Raw genomic sequence first — 27248 nt, forward strand, 5'->3', positions numbered from 1 at the left:
GACCCCACTGGTTTCCCCCTTCCAGGGGGTGTTGCACCTCTTAGTGACCCCATGCACCCCCCTTCCCAGGGGTGTGGCACCCAGTAATCCCCCCAAACCCCTACTTCCTGGCTCCACAGTGCCTACCAGTGACCCCCTGTTCCTCCCCTTCCTGGAGTGCGGTACCCCTAGTGATGCTTCTGACCCCCCTCTTCCCAGGGGCATGTTGCCACCTAGTGACCCCTGCACCCCCCTTCCCTAGCACCCCTAGGGACCTGCACCAGGGGGCACTGCACCCCCTGATCTCCCTGTCCTGTGGGGTGCAGTGCCCCCAGGGACCCTCCCGAGCCTCCCTTTCCTGGGGATGCCTTCTAGTGACCCCCATGACTCTCCCCTTCCCAAGGGTGCAGAGACCCCCCATCCTCTCTTCCCAGTTCATTATCGGGGAGTGATGGTCCCGCGCTCCTCCCCTGGTTTGTTATTGTAGAGTCCCTGGCGAGGGACGGGGCCACGCTCCCCCCCGGTTCGTTATTGTAGGGTCCCCGGCAAGGGACGGGGCTGCTTTATAGTTATATCTGTGTCTGGTTTAGCATTTGGGCTGGTGGTTAAAAACCGGCTGGAAAGTGTATGGCTTGGGGGCCAGCCCTAACTGCCAGGGGAGAGCCTCTGGTGCCCCCCGCCCCACTCCCTGCTGCTCTCTAGTGCTGCCCTTGGGCAATGGGGCAGGCCTGACTGCCCGGGGAACCCTATACGAGGACCCAAACCACCAGTGTCATGAGCTGTGTGGGTCTCAGTTCATCACCTGCAGGTGTGAAACCACCAGCCCACAACTTTCGCCTGCCTCACTGGCACGGAGACCTCAGGGCCGGGCTGGGAGGGGCTGCGGGGCGGGAGCGAGGGGCCCCGGCAGGGCTGTGGGGGGCTGCGGGGCGGGAGCGAGGGGCCCCGGCAGGGCTGTGGGGGGCTGCGGGGCGGGAGTGAGGGGCGCCGGGGAGCAGGGGCTGCGGGGCGGGAGCGAGGGGCCCCCGCAGGGCTGTGGGGGGCTGCGGGGTGGGAGTGAAGGACGCCGGGGAGCAGGGGCTGCGGGGCTGGGGGGGCTGCGGGGCGGGAGTGAGGGGCGCCGGCGGGGCTGGGGGGGGCTGTGGGTCGGGAGCGAGGGGTCCCGGCAGGGTTGTGGGGGGCTGCGGGGCGGGAGCGAGGGGCCCCGGCAGGGGTGGGGGGGCTGTGGGGCAGGGCTGGGGGACGCGTTGTTCACGCCTCGTGTCTCTGCCTGGCGGGTCCCTGTCTCAGCAGCTCGGGCTCTGGTGGGGGGGGATCCGGGTCCCAGCCCGGGGGGGGGAGGCGGTGACGCTGCAGCTGCTGCCGCTAGTCCCCCCCCACCCGCCCGGCTGCTTCGCAGAAGAGACGAGCGGAGCCAACCCCCGCAAGATGAGCTCCGAGAAAACAGGTGAGAGGGGCTGGGGGGCAGGAATGGGGTGGTGGGGGAGTGGGGATGGGGCAGGGGACAGCTGGGGGCAGGTGGGGGGGAGTGGGGATGGGGCAGGGGGCAGGTGTTGGGGGAGCAGGTATGGGATGTGGGGGGGCGTGGGGTGGGGGGTTGATGAGGGGGCAGCAGGAATGGGGTGTGGGAGAGTGGGGAGGGGGCAGATGGGAGCCAGCAGGAATGAGGTGTGAGGGGATGGAGAATGGGGGAAGGGGAGTGGGGGGAGCAGGAATGGGGTGTGGGGGGAGTGGGGAGGGGGCAGATGAGGGAGCACCAGGAATGGGGTGTGGGGGAGGGGACATGGAGGGCAGGAACGGGGCTCGGAGTGTGGGGGGGACAGTGATTGAGGAATGGGTGGGTGGGCATGTGTAGGGGAGGGCATGGAGGGATGGGGACTGGGTGGGGGGGCAGAACAGGGATGGAGACAGGACGTGGCACAGCGAGTGGAGATGGTGGGATTGTGTGTGGGTAGATGGGGTGGAGGTGTGGGGAGAGCAGGGGATGATGGGAGAAGAGGTGGGGGGAGCAGTGAAGGGGCAGGGGGAGCAGGGGATGATGGGAAAAGAGGTGGGGAGAGCAGTGAAGGGGTGGGGGGAACAGGGGATGATGGGAGAAGAGGTGGGGGAGCAGGGGATTATGGGAGAAGAGGTGGGGGAGCAGCGAAGGGGGTGGGGGGAGCAGGGGATGATGGGAGAAGAGGTGGGGGAGCAGTGAAGGAGTGGGGGGAGCAGGGGATGATGGGAGAAGAGGTGTGGGGAGCAGGGGATGAGGGAGAAGAGGTGGGGAAGCAGTGATGGGGTTGGGAGAGCAGGGGATGATGGGAGAAGAGGTGGGGGGAGCAGTGAAGGGGCGGGGGGAGCAGGGGATGATGGGAGAAGAGGTGGGGGAGCAGTGAAGGGGAGCGGGGGAGCAGGGGATGATGGGAGAAGAGGTGGGGGAGCAGTGATGGGGGGCGAGGGGGTGGATTTTCATACGTTCATCGATTCCAGGCCCTCGTGTCCACGTTGATGCCCAGCCTGAGCCAGAGAGCGGCTCCCCCCGCTGACCCCCACCTGGCGGGATGTAACCCTGGCTGGGGCGGGAGCTGCCCTACGGCCCTGGGGAAATTGCCCCCTGGATTCCCAGGCTGGCTCTGCCCAGCTCCAGCTCCCGGCTAGGCGGGTGTTTGATCCCCTGCCGGCCAAGGACCCCGGGGGATGTTTGGTTCCCGGTCGGTGCCTCCAACCAGAGACATGTCCCCCCTTCTCTGGCCGTGCTCAGCAAATCGACCGAGCTCCCGGGGGGTCTCGCTCCGAGGCCGGTTTTCTAACCCCTTCATCGTCCTCGGAGTTCTCCCCGATGGACCCACATCCACCTCGAACCGTGGGCACCAGAATGGGAGCCAGGATCGCCTCCCGGCTCCTACCTGAGATCCCCTGCCAGCACCCCAGGATGGCATTCGCCCTTTGCCCCGGCAGCTCCCGTCTGGCTGATTCTCCACCATTGCCCACAGTCTGGGTCGGAGCCTTGTGTCCCGGGGCAGCGTCCCCCAGCCTGGCCCTGCGGCCGCCACGCTCTGCTCGAGGGAGACGTTGACACGGAGCCGGACTGACACACAGATTGTCGGCTCCGACCCAGCCCCGATGCGACCCACCAGATCACTCGGGATCTGGGCCCTGTCTCTTTGCCGGTTCACGCTCTCCTGGGGTTTGGGTCGTCGGCACGTTTTATCTGTCACGCTCTGATGTTTTCTCCCGAGTCGTTGAGAAAAATATGAATTAGCGGAGGGCCAAGAATGGACCCTTGCGGGACCCACTGGACACCCCCCGGCTGGACGGGGAGTCCCTGTCTGCTGGGACATTTTGAGCCAGTATTGAGTTAGCTAATGATTACACTTGGGCAAGGCAAAGTTTAGGGGGCGGGAATGCAAAGTGGTCTTGAGCCCCTCAATGGGCTCCGAGTCTGCCGTGTACAGCGTGAAGCGCGTCGTCGGCATGCACAGTGGGCTGTCCGGGGTGCCGCAGGCATGGTCGGCCTTGGCCCAGCGAACCGCGCCACACCTGACTGTGTTCTGCTGGCTCCCGAGGTGCCGGGGGGGCCCAGAGCCAGGTGCTTGGTGTGGGAGTTCCCGGGAGCGGCTGGGGCTCCCTCCCAGCCTGTCTACCCCCGTGAGCTGCTGTTGATGGGGGTGTGCAACACCCTCCAGCTAGGAGTCCTGCTTCACTCGGTGGTGGGCACATCTCCCACCCCTAAGCATTGGCCTATTTCTCACCCAACGCCTCTTCAGGGTCCTCCTCAGCCTCTTGCAAGTCACAGTCCCTTGAGGCCAAGCGGACATTGTCAGCGGACGCGAGCCGGCTGGAGAGGGTGTTCAGCAGGTCCGTGGTGGATGCGTTAGACGTGGCGCCAGCACCCAGCCTTGGGAGAGTCTGGTTGTCTGGAGTCTCCAGGCACTTTGTCGGTGGCCCAGAGCCACCTGAAACATCTACCTCGGAGCATCAGCTCGGATGCCACGATGACAACCCCTCATCGAGGGAGAACTCGTGATATCTTGTCAGCCGGCCGGTGTCACCGGCTGCTGTCTGGTCACAAAAAGACAGCCCAGTTTTCGTCCTCTCTTGAAATCCATTCTCAGCGCACGTAGCTAGGTCCAGCACTTGGTCACCGGTGCTTCGCTTTGGTTGGAAATCTGCAGGATCGCCACGCCAAAGCTGTTGTGCCCTGCGCAGGAATCTCTGTGGGAGTTTGTAGCTACAGCCCAGGAGTGACCCTGCTGAAAGCTGGGTGCTGACACTGGTCTCTTCTCCTTGGCTTTCTGCCACCTCGTGGGCATCACGCGCGGTGAGTGACATGACGATGGCCAACCAGTGCCAGCTGGCGTGTCTTCCCAAGGTGCTGTAGTACTTCTGGGGCTACCTTGTCAAAGCCACAGGCTTTGCCCTGTTTTCACTGAATTCAGTCAGGGCCTTTCTGTTTCTTCCCCCGAGAATGGCTGGCCCCGTTGTTATCCGGGTTGATTTTGTATCGTTCTAGTTTTGCACAATGTTGTGCGGTACCAAGATGGGCGTTTTACAGAAGGCTGAGTGTCATACATCAGCACTAGGACGAGGCTGGGCAGAATTTGAGATTTGTTTTTTAATATCCACGTTGGTTTTTATCTTTTAAAATATTTCCATCAAATGAAATATTCACATTTGCGCAAACTGATGGGTTTGAGGCATTTTGTAATGTTTATCGATTTAAATTGTTGCAGTTGCAGGTAATTGTCGGGGGTGTCAGACCGTAATTATTTAATGAGCGTAAACGTTAAGATTCAAAAAGTTAAAGCTTTGGTACAAGGAGGAGAGAGGTAAATTGTTCTCCTTAACCTCTGAGGACAGGCCAAGGTCTATGACTTTATGATTTATACCCATTAAAACAGAAATCGCCAACATCAGGCCAGAATATCCGAAGTTGATGTTCTTAAAGCAAACCCGATTAAGTTCTCAAGCTACATTTTTTTCTTACTTTGGCTGTCTGCACATTCTGTTTATTATCAGGAGAAATATCTTTTCATCCGTTTGTGTGTGTGGTGAAATCACCATTTACCGGGGGAAATCTGAGCCTTCCAAGACAAACTATTACTTCTATCAACCAGATTTATAACCCCATCACAAAAAGATATCAAGTTAGTCTGAAAAGATCTATTTCCCCTAAACCCCTGCTCATTGGCATTAAATATATTATGCTAGTTTAATGATTTATTATTGGAGTCCCTATATCTTACGTTTCATTCTCTTGCCTGGGATCAGTGTCAGGTGACGGATCTATAATTACTCAGGTCATCTCATTTACCATCTTAAATATTGGTGCAACATTAGCATTCTTCGAATCTTCTGGATCTTCCTGAGTGTCCCAAGATATATTGGCAGGTTTCAGAGTAGCAGCCGTGTTAGTCTGTATTCGCAAAAAGAACAGGAGTACTTGTGGCACCTTAGAGACTAACAAATTTATTTGAGCATAAGCGTTTGTGAGCTACAGCCCACTTCATTGGATGCTTTTCTTTTTGCCAAGACATATTGGATATCAACAGTAACGATCCAGCAATCTCCTCAGCCAGCTCTTTTAAACTTCTTGGAAGAAAGTTATCTAGACCTACTGATTTAAAAATGTCTAACTTTAGTAGCTGCTGTTTAACATTGTCCTGAATACTAGTGGAATAGAAAGTGGTTCTTCACCATGATCATCTGAGATGACTACATCATCTGGCTTTTTTGCCAAATAGAGAACAGAAATATTTATTGAACCCATCTGCCTTATCTGCACTATTCTTGATAATTCTACCATTTTCATCTAGTAATGGACAAATAGCATTGTCGGGATTCTTTTTATTGCTAATATAGTTAAAATACTTCTTATTATCCTTAACTCTGCGGCCATAGATTTTGCATTGTGTCCTTTTGCTTCTCTTATCAATTTTCTACAATTCCTAGTTTCTGATTCATATTCATTACTATCAATGTTCCCTCATTTCCATTTTTTATGTTTTAGTTTTTATAACTGCCTACACTTCCCCTCTAAGCCAGGTTGGTTTTTTTAACCAGTGTGGCCTCCTTTCTCAATTGTGCCAGTTTGGGCCTCTAGCAAACAATTCCTAATTAGCATGAACGTTTTTCTGATGAAATTCTTCCTGCCCGCTGATTTGGCTCATCACGGCTTTCAGCGGGTCGTGAAACATGGCTCCACAAGCATTCAAAGCGCTGGGTAGACATGAGAGCCGCGGCTTGGTAACCTTGGGGGCGGGGGTTCTCCCAGCCCCAAACACCTGCACAGCTGTTTGTAGCGATGCAGCACAAGCTACATTTGGGCTCACTCCAGCCTTCCGCCATCGCCCTGGGCCAGCGATTTGTACCCCCACCCCTGACACCCTGGAGCTGTTCTCGACTAACTGGGGCTGAGGGGAGGGGCTGTGGGGGAGCCTGGGGCTGGGATAGCAGGGAGCTATGGGGTGGGATTGAGGGGTACCAGCAGAGCTGTGTGTGGGGAGGAGGGGTGTCATCCATCTCCTGTCCCCCCCATCCTGTTTCTCTCCATCTCCCTCTGTTTGCTCCGCCACCCCCCGGGCTCCGTGTCTCCCTCTATAAATAGACTGAGTGACCTAAAAAATGAGAGCGGCGCCGGATCAGTGCTCAGGAGAGAGAATCCCCCGGGAACCAGCACCCCAATTCCAGCGGTGGGCACCTCTGGAGCTCCCCAGGAGGAGGGGGCACTTTGTGTGTGTGTATGGGGGGCTGCGAATATAGGGGGCCCTGTCTGTGTATGTATATAGGGGATGCTGTGTATATAGGGGGGTCTCTAACCTTACCTCCTTTCTTTCCCAGGCTTACCGGACTCTGGCCCCCACACCTCCCCCCCTCCCTACAATGCCCCACTGCAGCCGCCCCCTCCCCCACCCGATGCCCCCAATAATGCCCCCCTCTTCCCCGGCTACAGTGACCCCCCACACCTGCCCCCCCACTCCGGCACCGCCACCCTGCCTCGCCTCGGGGGCGCTGCCACCCTGCCCCGGCCACCCCCCACCTCGGCCACCTTGCCCCGGCCCCCCCACCACCACTCGGCCACCCTGCCACGCCTGCCCCCTGACCCCTACATGCAGGAGACCCAGTTCAACGCCCCCCCACAGGGCTACATGGTCCAGACTCACCCGCCCATGGGGACCCTGCCCATCGGGGGGTACATGCACCCCGGCTACCCTGTGCAGCTGCAGCCCTGCACGGCCTACGTCCCGGTGTACCCCGTAGGCACGGTGAGTGGGGGGAATCCTGGGGGGCGGTGGGGTCTGCTTCCCTGGAGCGCTGTTGGGGGTGGGGCCTCCCTGGGATGGGGATTCCCCACTGATGGGGGGCGGGGCCTCCCTGGGATGGGGATTCTCCTGCTGATGGGGGGTGGGGCCTCCCCGAGATGGGGCTTCCCCTGCTGTTGGGGGCGGGGCTTCACTCAGGTGGATGTGGCTTCCCACCTGGCTGTGGATTCCCCGTTTAACTCTCTCTCTCTCTCCCCCCAGCCGTACCCCACCAGCAACCCGCCCCCACCTCCGGGGGTCTCCCCCCCCCAGATGCCCCCAGGAATCGCCATCCTGGAGCCGCGCCGGCCGCCCCACGACTACCTGCCCATCGCGGTGCTCACCACCATCTGCTGCTTCTGGCCCACGGGCATCATCGCCATCATCAAAGCCGTGCAGGTCCATGGGGGCGGGGCGCCGCGGGGTGGCTGGGGCTGGGGGACGATGGGGGGGCAGGGGGCAGCACCTGACCCAACGCCGTATCCCCCCAGGTGCGGACAGCCGTGGCGCGGGGGGACATCGTCTCGGCCGAGATCGCGTCGCGCGAGGCCCGGAACTTCTCCTTCATCAGCCTGGCCGTGGGCATCGCCGCCATGGTGCTGTGCACCATCCTCACCGTCGTCATCATCATCGCCGCCCAACACCACGACAACGACTGGGACCCCTAGCCCCGCCCCCGGCCCGCTGGCCCCGCCCCCGGCCCCGCCCCCGCCTGCCAACTGGGGCCCCCCAGCACCACGACAATGACGGGGACCCCTAGCCTCGGCCCCGCCCCCGCCTGCCAACCGGGGCCCCCCAGCACCATGACAACGACGGGGACTTCTAGCCCCACCCCCACCTGCCATCCAGACCCGCCTAGCACCACGACAACGATGGGGACCCCTAGCCCCGCCCCCGGCCCGCTGGCCCCGCCCCCGGCCCCGCCCCCACCTGGCAACTGGGGTCCCCCAGCACCACGACAATGACGGGGACCCCAAGCCTCGGCCCCGCCCCCGCCTGCCAACCGGGGCCCCCCAGCACCACGACAACGACGGGGACCCCTAGCCCCACCCCCCACCTGCCATCCAGACCCGCCCAGCACCACGACAACGACGGGGACCCCTAGCCCCGCCCCCGGCCCGTTGGCCCCGCCCCCGCCTGCCAACCGGGGCCCGCCCAGCACCACGACAACGACGGGGACCCCTAGCCTCAGTTCCTCCCCATGCTGGCCCCACCCAGCGCCTGCCCCGCCCGCCAACCAGGCCCCACCTACTGCTGCCCTTGCCCCCCAGTCAGGCCCTGCCTGCTGCTGGCCCCGCCCACTGCCAGCCCCACCTGCCAGCCAGGCTGACGATCCCCTGCAGATGCCATTACCCACAATCCCCTGCAGCCATTGCCAACATTACCCGGAATCCCTTGCAGACCCGCCCACCAGGTATTGTCCCCCAGGAGACCCATGATGCTTTGCAACCCCTGCGCTAGCCAGCGACACCCAGAATCCCCTGCAGCCACCACCCTCTGGGATACCCAGGAGCCTTTGCAGCCTCTCCTGGCTCCGGCCCTGCCCCTCAGTCACCCCGGTATCCATGACAACACCCCCCTTCCTAGCAGAGTCTTTCCCATGATCCTTTGTAACCATTGCCCCCCATCCCTCCCCACAGGCATCTTTGGCTCTGCCCCCTTGGCAGCCCCCCAGCCCGCCCCAACTCAGCAATTCCCATAATCCTTTGCAAGTGTCCTTTTCCCATCAGCACCTCCGGCTCTGGCCCCTAGGGACAAGCTCCGCCCCCTGGCCTCACACCCTGCCCCTTTGGCCACCCCCGTCAATGGATGCTACCCATAATGCTTTGCACCCACCATATTCTTCCCCCAGCCTTGGGTCTGACTCCACTCCCACATGATTAGGCCACGCCTCATTGGCTCAGGCCACACCCCCTGGCTTGCCCTAAATATATGCCTGAGCTTCCCCATTAGACCACACCCCTTCACGTCAGGCTCTGCCCCATCATTCCCCTCAATATCCTCATGCCTTGATTGCTCCCCCAAAGCTCCGATTGGCTTCTCCCAATTGGCTCCACCTTTTCAGCACCGGCTCCGCCCTCTCTTCCCTCTTGGCCTTTCCCCACAGCCCTTCCCCCTTTTAGCCCCTCCCCCATAAACATTTTGCTCCAGATTGTGGGGGTGCAAACCCCAATATATCACAGAGCTGTACATAGCAATGAAATATCCCCTTGCCAAGGTGTGACCCCCAGCATGAGCCCCCCAAATCTGTGACACTGGCCCTTTAAGATACACAACCCTTCCCACTCCAAAAGAGACCTCTCTTTTCCCTCGGCCCAAACCCTTCCCACTCCAAAAGAGACCTCTCTTTTCCCTCGGCCCCTGCAAGTGAGTGATGCCGCCCCTCTGGGACGCCACCTCTGGCCCCCCATGGGGGCGTTCCTGGTTCAGGGGGATGGTGGAGGCAGGGATGGGAGAAGTTTGAGGGTCCAATTTCTGGGGTTTGGGGTGTTTGGAGTCTGGAGGTGGAATCACTGGAGTGGGGGAGACACTGTTCATTATTGGGGTCCCCCTAAGTCACTCCCACCCAACACACTGTCCCAAAGCCTAGATATCTGGGGATCCCTTGCAGTGACCCCAAATGGGACAGGATCACTGGGCTAGCGGGGGGCTGCGGGTCAGGAGTGAGGGGCACTGGCAGAGCTCAGGGGGGCGCTGTGTTGTGTGGTCCATTGTACCCCCCTATATGGCCCTGGTCCCTGTGCGATCCGGCCCCTCCCAGTTCCTTTCCCCGTCGCGGGACGCGACGCGACGTTTCTGTTTGCAAGTGACCTGGGTTAATAAATCTCTATTGATAACAACACAGGAGTCGTCCCTGGCCCCTGGCCAGCTGCACGGGAACCGGGGGGGGGGCAGGGAATGGGGCTGGGGCCTGTCCCATCTGGGGTGCACCAGCTCCCACCTGGCCCTAGGGCAGGGACAGGCTGGCTCAGAGGGGCAGGGAATGGGGCATGGAGCCTGTCCCCTCTGGGGGGTGCCGGCTCCCATCTGGCCCTGGCAGGGGCTGGCTGAGGAGGGGCAGTGGGGGAGCGGGGTGTTACCCTCTCATCACAGGCAACAAAAGGAAATATCGAAACTCATAGTGCTGCCCCCCTGTTCCCCACCCCCATGTCCCCCCTCTTGCCCCGATAGCCCTCCTCAGCCCCATTGGCCCCACCTCACTGCTCCCCCACTCCCTGAGCAGCTTCCCTGTGCGGCTCCATCAGCCACTAGCTCCCCCCACCCCCGGTTTTCCTCCCCCGTCCCCCCAAATCTCTGCCCCCGTCCTGAGCCCCCCTCCCCCTCGCTCAGTTCCCTTCTCTGTGTCTCAGTAGGGCCCCTGCCCACCCCCAGCATCCTGGAGCTTTGATGTATCCATGGTGACGGTTGCCTGGCTACAGAAGGATGGAGGGACCATGTGTTGGCTCCAGGCATGTAGAGCCAGGGAGGGGGAGGCAGCTGGGGGGTGGGGACCTGTCACAGACAAGCAGAGCTGTAGGGTTCGGGGGCAGGGCTGGGCTAGCAGGGGGCTGTGGGTAGGGAGTGAGGGACACCGGCATGGCTGGAGGGGGACAGGGGGCTGCAGGTCAGGAGTGAGGGGTGCCGGCAGGGCTGGGAGGACAGGGGGCTGCGGGTTGGGAGTGAGGGGCAGCGGCAGGGCCGCGGGGGGCAGGGGGCTGCGGGTCGGGAGTGAGGGGCGCCGGCAGAGCCGGGGGGACGGGGCTGCGGGTCAGGAGTGAGGCACTCCGGCAGGCCCGGGAGGGGCAAGGGGCTGCGGGTCGGGAGTGAGGGGCGCCGGCAGGGCCGCGGGGGGCAGGGGGCTGCGGGTCAGGAGTGAGGGGCGCCGGCAGGGCCGCGGGGGGCAGGGGGCTGCGGGTCGGGAGTGAGGGGCGCCGGCGGAGCTGGAGGGGGGCAGGGGGCTGCGGGTCGGGAGTGAGGGGCGCCGGCAGGGCCGCGGGGGGCAGGGGGCTGCGGGTCGGGAGTGAGGGGCGCCGGCAGGGCCGCGGGGGGCAGGGGGCTGCGGGTCTGGAGTGAGGGGCGCCGGCAGGGCCGCGGGGGGCAGGGGGGCTGCGGGTCGGGAGTGAGGGGCGCCGGCGGAGCTGGAGGGGGGCAGGGGGCTGCGGGTCGGGAGTGAGGGGCGCCGGCGGAGCTGGAGGGGGGCAGGGGGCTGCGGGTCGGGAGTGAGGGGCGCCGGCAGGGCCGCGGGGGGCAGGGGGCTGCGGGTCGGGAGTGAGGGGCGCCGGCAGGGCCGCGGGGGGCCGGGGGCTGCGGGTCGGGAGTGAGGGGCGCCGGCAGGGCCGCGGGGGGCAGGGGGCTGCGGGTCTGGAGTGAGGGGCGCCGGCAGGGCTGCGGGGGGCAGGGGGCTGCGGGTCGGGAGTGAGGGGCGCCGGCAGGGCTGCGGGGGGCAGGGGGCTGCGGGTCGGGAGTGAGGGGCGCTCATGGCTCCGGCTCTCCCAGGCGTGGGGGGAGGGCTCCAAGGTGCATGTAACGGTGGATTTGGGGGCTGCAGCTCCCGCCACCTGGCCCATGCGGGGCCCCCCGTAGCTTCCCGCTCCCCGTACCTGGGACAGGCCCCGTTAACTGCAGCAGCAGCTGGGGGTGCATAGGGAGCCCTGCCCGCCTTCCTCCGCGACCTCTGGCTTCTGTGACCTTCCCACGGAGCTGAAGTTGGAGTGACAGCCAGTGTCCATGACCTCTGACCTCTGACCTTGCGGCCAGCGCAGCCCCACTGGGGCTGGCCACTTCCTGTGACCTTTGACCCGACACATGCTGCCTTTCTTTGGTTCCATCCATGCTTGGCCAACACCCGATCTAGGATCTTTGACCTGAAGTGGCAGCTGCGACCTCTGGCCTTTGACCTGAGCTGTGTGCGAGCAAACAGAACAGGCCAATGCTGCCATGTGTGACCTCTGACCTCCGATCCTAACCCTGCGGGCAGAGGCTCAGCTAATGGGTTGGCTGACACCTGTGAGCCCAGCTAATGGCTCTGACCTCTGACCTTTGTCTCTGACCTTTGACCTGTGGTCCATGAGCCCAGGACTTTGCCCAGCCAGGGGTCTGAGTGAAGCAGGAAAAGGCCTCAACTCCTGGTGACCTCTGACCCCAATGGGCTGCCCCCTGACCCCACCACGCCCTGCCATCCACTCAGCTGGGGGCTGACCTTTGAACTCTGCCAACCAGTGGCCAACCGCAATGGCCGGACCCCGACCTTTGACCTGCTTCCAACTTAATGATTTTCTTGTTTCAACAACAAAAGATTTCTTTGTATTTTAAGAAATAAATTTTATTATCGAAACTGACGAATTACTGGGCCAGCTGTGTCCCATTCCCTGCCCCCCTGAGCCAGCCAGTCCCTGTCCTGGGGCTGGATGGGAGCCGGCGCCCCTCAGAGGGGAAGGGCCCCCTGCCCCACCCCAGATGCAGGCTCCAGGCTCTGTCCCCGCCGCGCTCAGGAGAAGAGCTTGCTCATGGCCTGGGCCAGGCGGGCGTCCCGCTCCCGCGCCCGCTGACCCACCCTCTCCAGCTCCCTGCACGCGGCCGTGTTTCCCGGCTCGGCCGCCAGCACCCCCCGGAAGTCCTCGGCCGCCCCCTCCAGGTCGTTCATGGCGGCGCGGGCCAGGCCGTGGCGGTACCGGGCCTTGGTGTGTTGGGGCCGCAGCGCCAGCGCCTTGGTGCAGTTGCGGGCGGCGTGGGCTGGCTGGGCGAGCCGCAGCTGGCAGGCGGCCAGGTTGGCGTGCAGGTCGGCCCGCAGGCGGGCGTGCTCCGGGGCCGGGGGGGCCGGGCCGCCAGCAATGGCCAGCTGCAGGGCCCGGGTGTAGCGCCGGGCGGCCGCCCCCACCTCGCCGGCCCGGTAGAGCTCTGAGCCGCGCTCCTTGTGCCGCAGGGCCAGCGCCCACTTCTCCGCCGGGTCCAGCTGCCAGGGCTCCGGGACCGGGGCAAAGGAGGCCAGGTGCAGCCCCAGGACGGCCCTGCCCGGGGCCCACAGCTCGGCCCGCTCCCCCGGCACCATGGTCTCCAGGCAGGCGTCCACCAGGTCGTCCCAGGCTCTGTCCCCCTCACCCAGCTCCAGTTGGGCCCAGCGGTCGGTGGGGTACCCCAGGGGCGCCCCCGGCGGTGCCTCCAGGAAGACCTGGCACAGGGCGCCCAGCGTCGGCTTGTCCAGCCCTGTGCCCGGCTGCAGGACCTGCTTGGTGAAGGCACCGTCCGGCGCCACCCAGGCATCTGCTGGCTGATTGGGCACCTCCAGGTTCTCTCTCTGGTCCTCTTCTGCCCTCGCGCCCCAGGACTCAGCACCTCTGCCAGCACTGCTCATCCCATTGGCTGCTCCGTCACCGTCCGCCTTCCCATTGGCCACTGCCATGGCCTCCATCTGCCCCCGGCCAAGTGGGGAGTGGGGGGCTCTGGCACAGCACCCCCCAGAGGTGAAACCTGGGGGGTTCAGAGATGGGCAGCTCCTGTGAACCAGAGGGCAGGGGGAACGGGTCAGAAAGATCCCAAGAGTCTTGGCTCCAGGCTCCCCCCGCTCCCCACCCAGAGAAACCAGGCGTCCTGGCTCCCAGTCCCTCCCCCCATGCTGCTAGACCTCCCCCAGAGAACCCAGGAGTCCTGGTTCCTAGTCCCCTGAGTAAACCGCTAGACCCCCCCTGCCCCGAGAACCCAGGCATCCTGGCTCCCAGCCCCCCACTAAGCTGCTAGACCCTCCCCCCCGAGAACCCAGGAGTCCTGGTTCCTAGCCCCCACCAACTGCTAGACACCCCCCCCAAGAACCCAGGAGACCTGGCTTAAGCCCCCCCATCTGCTCACCCCCCCCCCAGCCAGAGAACCCAGGCGTCCAGGCTCCCAGCCCCTCCCCCCCACAAGAAAACCCAGGAGATCTGGCTCCAAGCCGCCCCCATCTGCTCACCCCCCCCACCAGAGAACCCAGGCGTCCAGGCTCCCAGCCCCTCCCCCCCACAAGAAAACTCAGGAAACCTGGCTCCCAGCCCCCACACAGAGAACCCAGGCGTCCTGGCTCCCTCCCCCTCTCGGGCTGTGCTGTCTGTCTCTGCCTTGCTCCCTTGCTCCTCCCCCTCCAGCTGCGCCCCTTTGGCCCCCCCTCACCCCGGGCGGGGGGCACAGACTGGGGGGGATCCAGCTGCGCTGTGGCCCCGCTTGTCCGGCCTTCCCCCTGCCGCCCCCCCCTTGACTTTGCATCACTTCCTGAGGGCGGCCCCACTAGGCCGCAGCCTGCCTCGATTAGCCAGGCCAAGCCGTGTGGGGAGGGGCCAGGCCCAGGCCCCCCTGCCCTCCCACAAGGAAGGGGGGGGCTGGGACCCCGTGCTCCATCAGCGTGTTCATAAGCAGCACATGACTGGGGGGACTGGGGGGTCTCCCCCCCAAATCCCCCCATCCTGGGTGCTGGGGTTGGCCGCACAAGATGGCTGCTGTGGGCCGACCCCATGCGTGGGGGGCTCTGGGCCGCAGCTGGGGAGATCTGGGGGAACCCCAAGATTGGGGGGGCAAAAGGGGTGCAGGTGGGGATGGCGGGTGGAAGGGGCTGTTGGGGGGGATGGGGCAGAGGGGGTGGGATTTGGGGATGGGGAAGGGCAGGAATGGGGGGGACAGGGAGGGTGGATCCTGGGGTACAGGGTTTGGGGGGGCTGTGCAGGACTGGGGGGAGGAGACGCAGGAGTGGGAACCCCCCCGGGGGCCAGGGCAAGATGTGGTTAAGGGAGGGGAGACCGTACCCCTTAATCAGGAGTGTGGACCCAGGCATCCGGGGAAGATGGAGTTTTTTTGGGGGGGCTCCGTACCCCCTAATTCAGGGCGGGAGAGGGGTGCGAACCCACGCATCCGGGAGAGACAAGGTTAAGTGTTCATTATTTCACCCCTTGATCCAGACCCGCGCGCGGGGGCGGGGGGGGTGATGAACCCAGGCGTCCGGAGAAGTAGGGGGTTGAAGACTACATTTCCCAGAATCCCCTGCTCTCCCTCCACCCCTCCCCCCTCCAGCTTTATTTCATTCCCGCCTACGTCAGCCCCCAGCTGGGTCCGGCATGGTGTGACTGGTTATTGGGGGTGAGTTGGGACAGAGGGGGAAAGCTGTGGCGTGCTGGGAAGGGGGGACCCAGGGAGAAGGGGGGGACAGGGGGCTTGTGGGGGGCTCTAGACAGGTGCTGTGGGGTTGGGGGCTAATCCTGGGGGTGGCAGGGTGGGGGATGGAAGAAGGGGGTGCATTGTGCCTCCAGATCACCTCTCAGGGGGCCCCCGTCTCTCTCCCAGCAGCTTGCCGCTATGTGGGGCGGCAAATTGCCTCGGCTCTGCGTCGGGAGGACCCTGGGGCGCCCCTGCCCCCCAAGCGGCCCAGGGACCTAGGTAAGTGCACCCCTTTTCTTTGCTGGTGGGCCCCCTGTCCCCGTGCAGCCCCCCTGGAAGCAATCTGAGTCCCTGTGGGGTGCCCCACCCCTGTGAACTGTACCCCAAAGTTTCCCAGTCTGCCCTCAAAGGATCCCCAATTCTGCACCCTAAAATACCCTCCTCAGTCCCCAGGAAGCTGCCCCTCTACTGCTGTACCCCAAAACTCTCATGCCTCCTTATTGCTATACCTCAGCTCTTGGGGTCCCCAGTTTGTGCCCCGAAATGGCCCTGAATTCCCTCACTGGATCATGCCTTTATCAGCACCCCAAACTTCCCCATTCCCCCCACAGGTTAATTTCTAATGCTGCACCCCACAAATTTCTCCTGTATACCTAGTAGGTACCCCCTTTTCCAGCACCCCAAATTCACCCATAATACACTCACAGGGCACTCCTTCATGTAGCGACCTCTAAACAAGAGAATGCACCCCACTGGCTGGACCATGAGTTCATATCCCAACTCCCCCACCTCCTTACAACTCACCCCCAAAACTCCCTGATCTGCCCTTCCAAAATGTAGCTGTTCTGTACCCCTAATTTGGCCTTCCCCTTGTCCTGCAGCCCATTTTTCACCCATTTTGTCTCCCAGTCCTTCCCTGATTTTGTGAGGGGCCCTTTTGATCTGCACCCCAAAAAGTCACTGGTTTTGCCCTCCTCAAATTCTCCTATTTGTGGGCAGACATTCCCCCTTTTCTGAACCTCCAAAATTCTCCATATTCATAAAGGGTCTTCCTGGTTCTACTCCCCAAAATTTCCAATCTCTTTGTAGAGATTCTCCCTCTTCTGCGCCTCAAAACTGAAACTGTACCCCAGAATCCTTTAACATATTTCTGGGGCCCACTGGCCTGTTTGGCATCTATTCTGTACCCCCAAATCTTCCTTTAATTTGGGGAGCCCCTTGTTGTGAACCCTCAAACTGACCTACACCATCCAGATCTTTATTGGGGTTCCCTGTTCTTGTCTACCATGTTTCTTGGTCTACCTGTACCACAAAATGCCTCCTAAGCTCTGGGGTTCCCAATTCTGCACCCCAAAATCGCTCCACATCTTTGCAAAATGCAATCCCTCTAGGTGTCTGTAATCAGTTCTTCATATCCTGCCATATCTGGAAATCACCTCTGTTCTACCACCCGAAACTCCTGTGTTCTGCTCTTTGCAAGCACCCCAAAACTTTCACTGCTTCAGGGTGCTACCTCCTAGCACACCCCACAATATATCTCTGATTTCTGCCCCCCCAATAAAATGGGGGAGCACATCCCACTGGAAGACTGTCAGGGACAATGTTTGGAGACAGCATGGGAATACAGTGGATTTTGGTGTTAGGGGACTTATTCCTTCACCTGCTTACTTCCCTGGTCCTTCTCGCATGACCAGAGAGCAACAATACCGAAGTCCAAAGGTGCAAACAATTCCATGTTTATTGGGGTGAACTTCCAGCAAGCATGATTCCAGTTTCCTTCCTTAGTGTCCCCCTTCCCAGCTCTGACATCACAGAGTCTTACACCTGTGTCCCTGTTCCCATTCCTGCACTTAGCCAAACATGATTCCAATTTCCGCACCCCCATTCCCTGTTCCCATTCCTCCCCCGCCTCTTTCTGATTGACTGCAGACTATATCGTAAAACTTGAGTTCTGCTTAGCTATACCTTAACCAATCATTTTATTGAAATTTAACTAACCAATCCTAACATATTATAACATGAAAAGGAGGACTTGCGGCACCGATGAAGTGAGCTGTAGCTCACGAAAGCTTATGCTCAGGTAAATTGGTTAGTCTCTAAGGTGCCACAAGTACTTCTTTTCTTTTTGTGAATACAGACTAACACGGCTGCTACTTTGAAACCTGTCATAGTGTAACATGATTATGTAACCAATTATATCCCACTACCTTAGTTTACACCCAGCAAAATTAATTATACAGCAGACAGAAACAATCCCAGAACCAGACAGAGATTATACAGACAAACAATAGCAAAGTGGGAACTATAATGACAAAACAATACAGAAGTGAGGATTTCACATCCCAGCTATTGAGATGTGAGTTCTTACCAGACAAGATGCTATCAAACCCACCCCCCCACCGGTAATAGCTCATCTTAAGTGATCACTCTGATTACAGTGTGTATGGTAACACCCATTGTTTCATATTCTCTGTGTATATAAATCTCCCCACTGCATTTTCCACTGAATGCATCCGATGAAGTGAGCTGTAGCTCACGAAAGCTTATGCTCAAATAAATTTGTTAGTCTCCAAGGTGCCACAAGTCCTCCTGTTCTTTTTATCAAACTAAGTTTCCTTTTACATCTTCTAGGCACTTCCCTTTCTCTGGAGGCGATGGGCGTATCAGGACAGGATTGTATCCTAACAGCCCAATAACACCTTCTTTCAATGTGACTAGGTTGGAATGTGAGGAGGTGACCCATTGCTTCCCAGCTTATGGCTGCCCCTGCTGCTTAGCCGAAGGCCTTAGCCTAAGAACAGGGTCTCAGACTGTCATAAGAGAAGGACCTTACACTGGCAGACAGTGATTTTGATTCTTTTTTTTTATATCTCTAGAATTAGCCAAGTGATAAGAATACACCTAAATTCTTAGAGTCTAGGCCTTTACAGACAGGCCTGAATATCTATATCCTAACATTTGGGAGGTTTCAGAGTAGCAGCCGTGTTAGTCTGTATTCACAAAAAGGAAAGGAGGACTTGTGGCACCTTAGAGACTAACAAATTTATTTGAGCATAAGCTTTCGTGAGCTACAGCATCAAGCTTATGCTCAAATAAATTTGTTAGTCTCTAAGGTGCCACAAGTCCTCCTTAACATTTGGGAGTGCTTGTTAACACCCCAAGTAACTCCCCAGGTATCCCTCTTTCTTCCCCCCATAGGTGACAAGAAAGATGTAAGTCGCCAGCCAGTGGTGGCTCCATTGGACTCTGTCCCCCCGGGGCATACTCCCCTGGTTCCAGCAGAATGGGGGGCACCAGGGCGACCCTCCTGAGGCTAACGATGGGGTTGGCGAGGGGCGCATGACGGTTCATCTGGCAACTCCCAGGGTCATGGGCAGCGGATGGATCCGAGACACTGACCCCTCCCACCCCACTGTACCCCAAAAAGGAATTCAGAATAAAGAGGTTTTGGAGGCCACTGTGCAAAGGAGCCATGTGAGGGGTTCTTGGTGGATTGGAGCTGCTGGGGGACTGGTTGGCTCAGGGGTGTGTGGAATAGGGCATGGGGCCTGTCCGGCTCGGGGGGCAGGGACTGGGGCATGGGGCCTGTCCCCTCTAGGGGGTGCTGGCTCCCCAGGGCAGGGACTGGCTTGCTCGGGGCCAGGGAATGGGGCAGGGGCCTGTCCCCTCTCGGGGGCGCTGGCTCGTCCCCTCTAGGGGGCAGGGATTGGCAGGCTCAGGGGGCGGGGAATGGGGCACGAGGCCTGTCTCCTCTAGGGGGCGCTGGCTCCCCTAGGGCAGGGATTGGCAGGCTCAGGGGGCAGGGAATGGGGCAGGGGCCTGTCCCCTCTAGGGGGCGCTGGCTCCCCCAGGGCAGGGACTGCGGGCTCAGGGGGTGGGGAAAGGGGCACGGGACCTGTCCCTTTTAGGGGGTGAGCTGATGATGTCATGCAGCCTTATGACATCACCACTTGTGCTGTTGGCATACTGTGATGTTACAGAGGGAGGGTGGTGATGACATCACAGCAGGCTGTGCCCTCACGCAGCGCCTCTGGGCTAGGGCTGGGCAGGTGGGAACGAGGCTGGGGGCGGGGTGACTCCCTGGGGGACACGGCCTGGGGCATGAGGCGCTACTTCCCCTTTGGGGGGGCCGGAACTACACGTCCCAGGAGGCAGTGCGCCGCAGCGCAGGCGTAGCACGGACATGAGCGGGTGGGGGGTGTGTCTCACAGCTACGCATGCGCCTTACCCCCTGCGGAGTCCTGGTCACGCGCTGCTCGTCCACTCCATGTTGCGCATGCGCATCGCTGTCTCCAAACTCACGCAGACGCATCTCAGGCTCCGCCAGCTCGGGCAGTCGCAGTGAGAGGCTCCCGCCCTGTGAGCATGCGCAGTGCTGCGCTCCGCCCCCGTTTCGCTATAGCGGGCGTGCGCCGCACTCGCCATGGTGCCACGGCCACGCCCATTCCCGAAGACCGGAGCGGAAGTCGCTTCCCCGTTGGCTGATCTGTCCCGGGCCCCGCCTACCGCTCCCTGTGATTGGCTGGCGCGGGCTGACTCGACGCTGCGATTGGGTGGGCGATTGTCATGGCCGCCGGAGGGGGCGGGGCCGGGGGAAGATGGCGGCGCTGGCCCCGGAGCTGCTGCTGCTCCGCGACTCGGGCCGGTTCCTGGCCGACAACCTGCTGAGCAGCGAGGACTGGGGTGGGCGGGGCTGTGGGAGGGGCCTGAACGGCGGCGGGGCGGCGCTGGGCTGGGCCAGGGGGTCTGACAGGCAGCAGCTTGGTGGTGCGCAGGGCTGGAGACTATGGGGGCGGAGCCTGCAGGGGGAGGGGCTGGGTGCCGGAGGGGGCGGGGCCTGGAGGAGGGGGAGGGGCTGGGTCCCGGAGGGGGAGGGGCCTGGAGGAGGGGGAGGGGCTGGGTCCCGGAGGGGGAGGGGCCTGGAGGAGGGGGACTGACTGTCCTGTTTGCTTCCCGCCCGGCCGCCCGCCCGCAGATGCGGCTCTCTACAGCTGTCTGGATGATGGGGAGGAGCCCACCGCCCTCTTCCCCTGCCTGGAGCCCAGTGCATTGGTGAGCCCTTCCCTCACCCTGCTCTGCCTGGGGGGTGCCCCCAGAGACCCACCTGCTCCATAGCACCCCCACTACCCATCCCCCAGGCAGCAGGTCCCCAACTCCCCTCAGAGCAGGGACTGCTGTACACTGGGGGCTGCTGGACTGGACCCTGGGGGAGATACACAGGTGACCCCCACTTCACCCCTGATCTTCCCCCTTCCTCCTGCAGTTTGATGATGGTTTCGACCTGGGCATGGACACCAGCCCCCCAGAGCCGCCTTGGGACCAGATGCCAACCTGCCTCTTCCCGGATGAGCCGACCCTCCCCCCAGCATTTGGGACAGATGGTGAGTTGTGGGGATATCTGTGTGCAATGCAACTGCCCTGGGGCGGGTGCACATAGGGGGTGGAGGGATATCTGTGTGCAATGGCCCGCCCTGGGGCAGGCGGATTTAGGGGGCGGAGGGATATCTGTGAAGGACTATTTTCTAACCCCTCTCCTGTGCAGACCTCCAGGTGAAGTCCGAGCCTGTGTCCCCTGCTTCCTCCCACAGCTCAGACTCCTCCATCCTCTCCATGACCCCTGACCTCCCAAGACAGGTATGTGCCCCCATTGGCCTGGGAGATGCCCCCAGCCCCCACACTCAGCTCTGTCCGTCCCCCCTGACCCCCACATTGAGCTGTGGCTCCCCCCAGGCTGCAAGTCCTGACGACGTGATGGGAGTGAAAGCCGAGCACCCCCCGACCCCACCCTGCATGTTTGGGGACGTCCTGGCCCCTCCAATTGGCACCATCCAGATCAGCCTTTTGCCAGCACAGGAGACACAGACAACACCAGGTAACCAGCCCTGGAGGGTGGGGTCTGGCAACTCCAGGCCCGGCCAGCAGGGGTGCTGAGGGGAGTGGGGCGAGGGTCTGGCTCTGCGCGGGGGCACTGGGGGAAGTACATCACACTCTCTTGCAGGAAAGCCGGTGACTCCCATCAAGGCTGAGTCGATCCTGAGCCGGAAGCCGCCCATCCAGCCAAAGCCGGTGGTGGTGGCGGCCACCATCCCGGTGCAGCCCACGGCCACACCCAACCCCACCATCCTACTGCAGACAGTGCCGGGGTCCCAGCCCCAGCCCCTGAAGCCAGCCATCACAGGTACAGGGCATGGGGCTGGTCCGCTCTTGGGGGCACCCCAGGGCAGGCATTGGCTGGCTTGGGACTGGGGCATGGGATATGGGGCTAGTGCGTGTGTTGGACACTGACCGACGTCCCTCCCCACAGTCCCAGCACCGTCTGTCGTCATCTCCCAGAGCGACCTCCTGCACCTCCCGCTCTCAGGGCTCCTCAAGCTGCAGCCCCCGGGGAAGGAGGGCCCCCCGGCCAGGCTCCCCCCCAGCACCCCCAAAGCCGAGGCCAAAACCATTGTTCCAGCCCCGAGCCAGCTCGGACCCTGCAACCCAGAGATTGACGTGAGTAACGGTGTGCGGCTGGTGCCCCACACTCGCGAACCCAGCCCCACTAGCCCAGCCCTGCCCACCCCCTCCCTGCTGGTGCCCCTCACTCCTGAACTGCAGCCCCCTGCTATCCCAGCCCTGCACACCCCATCTCTGCTGGTGCCCCTCACTCCTGAACTGCAGCCCCCTCTTAGCCCAGCCTTGCCCACCCAATTTCTGCTGGTGCCCCACACTCCGGCCCTGCAACCCCCTGCCAGCCCAGTCCTGGGCTCTCCCCAGCTCTGCCAGTGCCCCTCACTCCTGATCTACAGCCCCTGCTATCCGAGCCCAGCCCCCCCCCACCTTGCTGGTGCCCCTCGCTCCCGACCTGCAGCCCCTGCTAGCCCAGCCCCCCCCCCCATGCCCCTCAGTCCTGACCCGCAGACCGCCTTTCTGCCTGCCCCCAGGTGAAGGTGCTGAAGCGCCAGCAGCGGATGATCAAGAACCGGGAGTCGGCCTGCCAGTCGCGCCGGAAGAAGAAGGAGTATCTGCAGGGGCTGGAGTGCCGCCTGCGGGAGGCGCTGGCCGAGAACGAGCGGCTGCGGCGGGAGAACGCCCTGCTGCGGCGCCGGCTGGACTGTGTCCTGGGCGAGGTGAGTGCCCCCTGTGGGTGAGCTGGGGCAGGACACTGCAGGAGCTGCGCACTGCCAGGGTGGATCACAATGGTACCTTCCAACACCAAGCATACCCCCCCATATGTGATACATAATGGTATATCGTCGGGAAATAACTGATCCCCATAGGGAGCATAATGGTACATGCCAACTCCCTATGTCATAATGGTACATTCTTGCAGCCACAGTCTCCCTCCCCACATCAGATGGTCCGATGAAGTGAGCTGTAGCTCACGAAAGCTTATGCTGAAATAAATTTGTTAGTCTCTAAGGTGCCACAAGTCCTCCTGTTCTTTTCACATCAGAATGGTACATTTCAGCAGCAAGCGCCCCCCCATTTAATGACCATGATGGTACATCCCATAAAGCGCCCCCCCCCCCCATAGTGGTATATCTTGTAGCAAGCAGAACCCCATGTAGGGACCATAATGGTACATCCTAAGAAGGTGCTGTTCCCCATATAGTGTTCATGATGGTACGTTCTAAATCCTTTCCCCCCCTACCTCAGGGGTGATAATGGTAGATGCTTTCTACTGGGATGTCCCATTGTGATCCCTTTCCCGGGGGCTGTTCATATTTTCTGTTGCTGGGATGTTCCATTGCGGCCCATGTGGAGGGGAAGGGAGCAAAAGGAAATGCAGCCCCCTTGTGGGACATTCCATTGTCATCTGTGGGGTGGGGGGGGTGTTATGGCCCCTGAGAGGGGAAGGGATTGCCAAGTCTCCTGGTACTTTCGATTCGCTCCACTATGTGAGGGGGGTAAATTGCTTTCTGGAGAATTCCATTAGCACTGTCTCCTGAGAGACTCCATTATGATCTTGGGGTGTGGGGGGGAATTGAGAACCTTTAGGAATGTGCCATTATATTCCTCATAAAAGGGGAGTTTAGGCCATCCCATTGGAATATTCCATTAGCACCTAGAGTGGGGAGGCACCAAACTTTTGGTGGGGTGTTCCATTATGATAGTAAGGGGGGGCAGGAAAATGTTGTTTCCTGCTAGGAGGTTCCACTGTAGTGTGTGTGGGGTGTCTATTTCTGGTAGGATGTTCCTTTATGATAGTAATTTACGGGGAGGGGAGTCAGTGGTACATACATTGTGGGGGGGACGCTCTGGCTGGGATGTACCCTAATGATATGGGGTGGGAAGTTGGTGGGACATACCATCAGGGCTGCCTGCTTTGGAGGGGGAGTCCTGCCTTTGACTGGGATGTACCATTATGATATTTGGCAGGGGGAGGCAGCACTTGGTGGGAGGGTGGTTTCACTCGGACCATACCATTCTGACACCCCCCTGCCCCCCTCGTCTCCAGATCAGGGAGCTGAAGTTCAGCCCTGGGAACCGGAAGGTCGTTTGTGTCATGGTCGTGCTGCTCTTCATCGCCTTCAACTTCGGGCCCGTCAGGTGAGGCCCCAGGGGATTGTGGGTAACGTCCCAGCATCCCCCAAGAGCTGCCCTCTTAGCCCCCATATCACACTGCCTGCCTGCAGGGGATTGTGGGTAACATGTCCCAGCATCCCCTGGGAGCTGCCCTCTTAGCCCCCCATCACACTCCTTCCTACAGGGGATTGTGGGTACCGTGTCCCAGCATCCCCTGGGAGCTGCCTTCTTAGTCTGACCCCTCCCTCCCCCCCCAGCATCAGCGAACAGAAGGCCGTGGAGACGGTGCCACCCAGCCAGGGGGCAGGGGCCGGGCAGAGCCGCCGGCATCTGCTGGGTGTGGTGGAGCAGCCGGCAAAGGAGGAGCCGCGGGAGGAGCTGGCCCCCACCAGCGTGGGCAAGACCAGGTTCAGGTAAGGGTGCCAGGGGCTCCCCCACCCCCGCAGCCCCCCAGAGCCCCAGTGACGCTGCTTTTTGCTCCCCCAGGAACCTCACGGCCGCCCTCTCCGGCATGAAGGACCTGATGCTGCGGGACCTGGACAAGCTGTTTCTGGCTTCTGACTGCCGCCACTTCAACCGCACTGAGTCGCTCCGGTGGGTTCCCCACGCCCCTTCGGCCCCTGGGAAAGGGCCCCCACGGGGACTGTGCGTAACGTATCCCACAATCCCCGGGGGCTGCCAGTGTATGCCAATGGGCAGGGCCCCCCTGTGTAAGGGATTGTGGGTAACTTCTCTCAGAAACCCCTGCAAACTGCCACTGGATGGGCAGTAGCAGAGCTGCTGCAGTGAGGAATTGTGGGTAACGTATCCCACAGTTCCCCAGGGGAATGGCCCCTTTATATCTGTGTGCACATGAATGGAGCCCCGGTTGTGAGGTATTGTGGATAACCTATCCCACAATCCCCCTGGGCACTGCCCCCGAGTCCCACTTTAACCCTCCCCCACCCCCTCTTCCCCCAGGCTGGCGGACGAGCTCAGCGGCTGGGTGCGTCGGCACCAGATCAACCGCAGGAAGCCCCTGCAATCCCGCAAGCCACGGGCCAATCAGGTGCGGCCAGAGGGGCGGGGCAAGCCAGTGTGGCTCCACCCACTGGGGGAGGGGCTAAGTCCATCCATTTCTGGATTGCAGGGAGTGGGGGCTGGGAGCTGTCCGGGCCACAGTTTGTGACCCAGAATCCTGAGTGGTTTTACCCAGAATCCTCTGGGGTGACAAGCAGCAGCCTTTGCTGGGCTGTTGCAGGATTTCCCCGGTGCCCCCCACTGACCTTCTCTCCCATCTTGGTCACAGGAGTCACCCCAGAGAAAGGCTCCCAGCCCGTTGCGATACGTCCCAGCCAGCCCCCCCGAACACCCAGAGAGGTAAGGGGCCCCAGATCCCCCCCGAGCCAGCCAGGCCCCACCCTGTGCCCGGATCGGGGCTGGCGCCCCTCGGAGGGACAGGCCCCTGTTCCCTGACACCCGTCTCCGGTTTCAGGGACTCACTGAGCCAGCTGCAAGTCTATCAGCGCCCCGACCGCACGGAGCACGACTTCATGGACGCCATTGACCGGCGGGAGGACACGTTCTACGTGGTCTCCTTCCGTAGGGTGAGCTGGGGGGCTGTGCCGCAGGGAGCGGGGGCAGCAGGGGCTCTCCCCGGGCAGACAGGACTGCCCCATTGCCCCAGGGCGGTGCTAGGGGCTGTGCCGCAGGGAGCGGGGGCTCTCCCTGGGCAGACAGGACTGCCCCATTGCCCCAGGGCGGTGCTAGGGACTGGGCTGCAGGGAGCGGGGCGGGGGCAGCAGGGGGCTCTCCCCAGGCAGACGGCTGCCCCATTGCCCCTGGGTGGCGCTAGGGGCTGGGCTGCAGGGAGCAGGGTGGGGGCAGCAGGGGGCGCTCTCAGCTGGTCTGTGTCTCATTCTGGTCTGTCTGTCTGTCTCCTGGCCCCAGGATCACCTGCTGCTCCCGGCCATCAGTCACAACAAAACCACCCGGCCCAAGATGTCGCTGGTGATGCCAGCCATGGCGCTGAATGGTACGGTCCTGGCTCTCTGTGCTTCGTAACTGATAACAGGCCCACGCCCCACCCCAGAGCCAGCCGCGTCCCAGCACCAGGAGAGGGGTCCCCGTGTCACCTGCCCCGCCCCAGAGCCAGCCGCGTCCCGGTGCCCGGTCCCCGAGTCACCTGCCCCGCCCCAGAGCCAGCTGCGTCCCTGCACCAGGAGAGGGGTCCCCGTGTCACCCGCCCCGCCCCAGAGCCAGCTGCGTCCCGGTGCCCGGTCCCCGTGTCACCTGCCCCGCCCCAGAGCCAGCCAAGTCCCGGGGCCGGGTCCCCGTGTCACCCGCCCCGCCCCAGAGCCAGCCGCGTCCCAGCGCCGGGCTGACCCCCCCTCTCTCCCCAGAGAGCCTGTACAACGCGTCGCGGGGCTTCGAGGTGATGATGCAGATCGACTGCGAGGTCATGGACACGCGCGTGATCCACATCAAGAGCTCCACGGTGCCGCCCTCCCTGCTCCGCCCCCCGGCGCCTGACAACCGCACCCAGGCGCCCTCCGTGCAGGCACGCCCGGCCCGGGGCCCCCTGCGCCCCACGCGCTCCCTGCCCTCTGCCCGGCGCCCCCGCACCTTCTACCTCGGGGAGCAGGGCGAGGGCTAGCCACGCCCCTCTGCGGGAGCCATGCCCACCTCGGGCTACCCATGCCGCTCACAAGGGCCATGCCCACCTGGGGTTAGCCACGCCCCTTGGTCAGAGCCGTGCCCACCTAGGGCTCGCCTTGCCCTCCAATCTGCCATTTGGCAATGGCCACACCCACAAATGGCTGGCCACGCCCACAAATGGCTAGCTCCACCCCTATTGGTAACAGCCCTGCCTATGATGAGGCCCATCTTGCCCCTTTGTGGATAGCTCCGCCCACCTGAGCATTAACCCCACCCCCTTCCAGAGAATCCCCCTCCCCAGGAGCCTAGCCCTGCCCCCTCAGGCACTGCCCCTTTCCCCCATGGGTGAGGGCTAGCCCTGCCCTCTTAGTGACTGCCCCTCCCACATGAGGCAGCGCTCCCCCCGCCCCCCCAGGGAGACCCACCTCTGGCCTAGATGGGCTGGGGGACAGCGCTTGGACCCCTCCTTCCTTGGGACGACCCCCCCCTCGTGCTCATACTTGCTCCCCATTCCTGTGGGGGGGTGATCCTGCCCCCGTACTGCACTGTCTTCCCCTGTGGATATTTATAGACTGAGGGGGCTGTGATGAGGGATTGAGGGGGCTTCCCTGCCTTTGGGGTGCCTCCCTCACACAGGGCCCCCTCTTTTCTGGATCCCCCAGGAGGATCCTGCCCCGGGGGCTTTTTTTACATCTATAAATAAAAGCGAGAGGTGACTGTGAACCCCCTGGCTCCTGTCCTTTGGGG

At 61.9% G+C, this 27248-nt stretch overlaps 3 protein-coding genes and 1 long non-coding RNA gene across 8 annotated transcripts; 3 read left to right on the forward strand and 1 right to left on the reverse strand.

Annotated features, from left to right (window-relative positions):
- The first annotated feature begins 1209 nt into the window (after positions 1-1209).
- Positions 1210-10102, forward strand: PRRT1 (proline rich transmembrane protein 1). The gene is made up of 4 exons (XM_038370982.2): positions 1210-1426; positions 6802-7226; positions 7485-7661; positions 7754-10102. Exons 1-4 carry the CDS (start codon positions 1408-1410, stop codon positions 7928-7930), a joined length of 798 nt encoding a protein of 265 aa, XP_038226910.1. The 5' UTR covers positions 1210-1407; the 3' UTR covers positions 7931-10102.
- A 2421-nt stretch (positions 10103-12523) lies between these two features.
- FKBPL (FKBP prolyl isomerase like) lies at positions 12524-19710 on the reverse strand. 4 transcript variants are annotated; one of them, XM_038370948.2, is made up of 2 exons: positions 15008-15142; positions 12524-13735 (listed from the first exon to the last, which is right to left on the reverse strand). In XM_038370948.2, the coding sequence occupies exons 1-2, from the start codon at positions 15034-15036 to the stop codon at positions 12730-12732; spliced, it is 1035 nt and encodes a 344-aa protein (XP_038226876.1). In that variant the 5' UTR covers positions 15037-15142; the 3' UTR covers positions 12524-12729. The 4 variants fall into 4 exon arrangements, with proteins under 4 accessions (XP_038226876.1, XP_038226879.1, XP_038226880.1 ...); XM_038370951.2 differs by lacking the exon at positions 15008-15142 and adding an exon at positions 19585-19710 and having other exon boundaries at positions 12525-13735; XM_038370952.2 differs by lacking the exon at positions 15008-15142 and adding an exon at positions 14253-14276 and having other exon boundaries at positions 12525-13735.
- On the forward strand, positions 15218-18818 carry LOC119842620. Its single transcript, XR_005288774.2, has 3 exons — positions 15218-15338; positions 15546-15635; positions 18555-18818. It is a non-coding gene; the product is annotated as an uncharacterized LOC119842620 (long non-coding RNA).
- On the forward strand, positions 19559-27224 carry ATF6B (activating transcription factor 6 beta). 2 transcript variants are annotated; one of them, XM_038370872.1, is made up of 16 exons: positions 19559-20039; positions 20332-20408; positions 20620-20737; positions 20899-20990; positions 21087-21228; positions 21355-21534; positions 21661-21848; positions 22280-22465; positions 23797-23888; positions 24122-24277; positions 24351-24458; positions 24825-24912; positions 25153-25223; positions 25339-25450; positions 25794-25878; positions 26246-27224. In XM_038370872.1, the coding sequence occupies exons 1-16, from the start codon at positions 19574-19576 to the stop codon at positions 26497-26499; spliced, it is 2415 nt and encodes an 804-aa protein (XP_038226800.1). In that variant the 5' UTR covers positions 19559-19573; the 3' UTR covers positions 26500-27224. The 2 variants fall into 2 exon arrangements, with proteins under 2 accessions (XP_038226800.1, XP_043353126.1); XM_043497191.1 differs by having other exon boundaries at positions 20620-20701.
- Positions 27225-27248: the final 24 nt, after the last annotated feature.

The sequence above is a fragment of the Dermochelys coriacea genome, chromosome 14, assembly GCF_009764565.3.
Source record: "Dermochelys coriacea isolate rDerCor1 chromosome 14, rDerCor1.pri.v4, whole genome shotgun sequence".
Lineage (NCBI taxonomy): Eukaryota > Metazoa > Chordata > Testudines > Dermochelyidae > Dermochelys > Dermochelys coriacea.

Bases quoted from the DNA above. Each gene is read 5' to 3' on its own strand.
- PRRT1 (XM_038370982.2), top strand. The intron at 7,227-7,484 runs GTGAGTGGGGGG...CTCTCCCCCCAG, and splicing joins CGGTGTACCCCGTAGGCACG to CCGTACCCCACCAGCAACCC. The intron at 7,662-7,753 runs GTCCATGGGGGC...GTATCCCCCCAG, and splicing joins CCATCATCAAAGCCGTGCAG to GTGCGGACAGCCGTGGCGCG.
- FKBPL (XM_038370948.2), bottom strand. From the start codon at position 15,036: ATGCCTGGGTCCACACTCCTGATTAAGGG. The intron at 13,736-15,007 runs GTACGGTCTCCC...TCTGGTTCACAG, and splicing joins TCCACACTCCTGATTAAGGG to GAGCTGCCCATCTCTGAACC.
- ATF6B (XM_038370872.1), top strand. From the start codon at position 19,574: ATGCGCCTTACCCCCTGCGGAGTCCTGGTCACGCGCTGCTCGTCCACT. The intron at 20,040-20,331 runs GTGGGCGGGGCT...GCCCGCCCGCAG, and splicing joins GCTGAGCAGCGAGGACTGGG to ATGCGGCTCTCTACAGCTGT. The intron at 20,738-20,898 runs GTGAGTTGTGGG...TCTCCTGTGCAG, and splicing joins CCCAGCATTTGGGACAGATG to ACCTCCAGGTGAAGTCCGAG.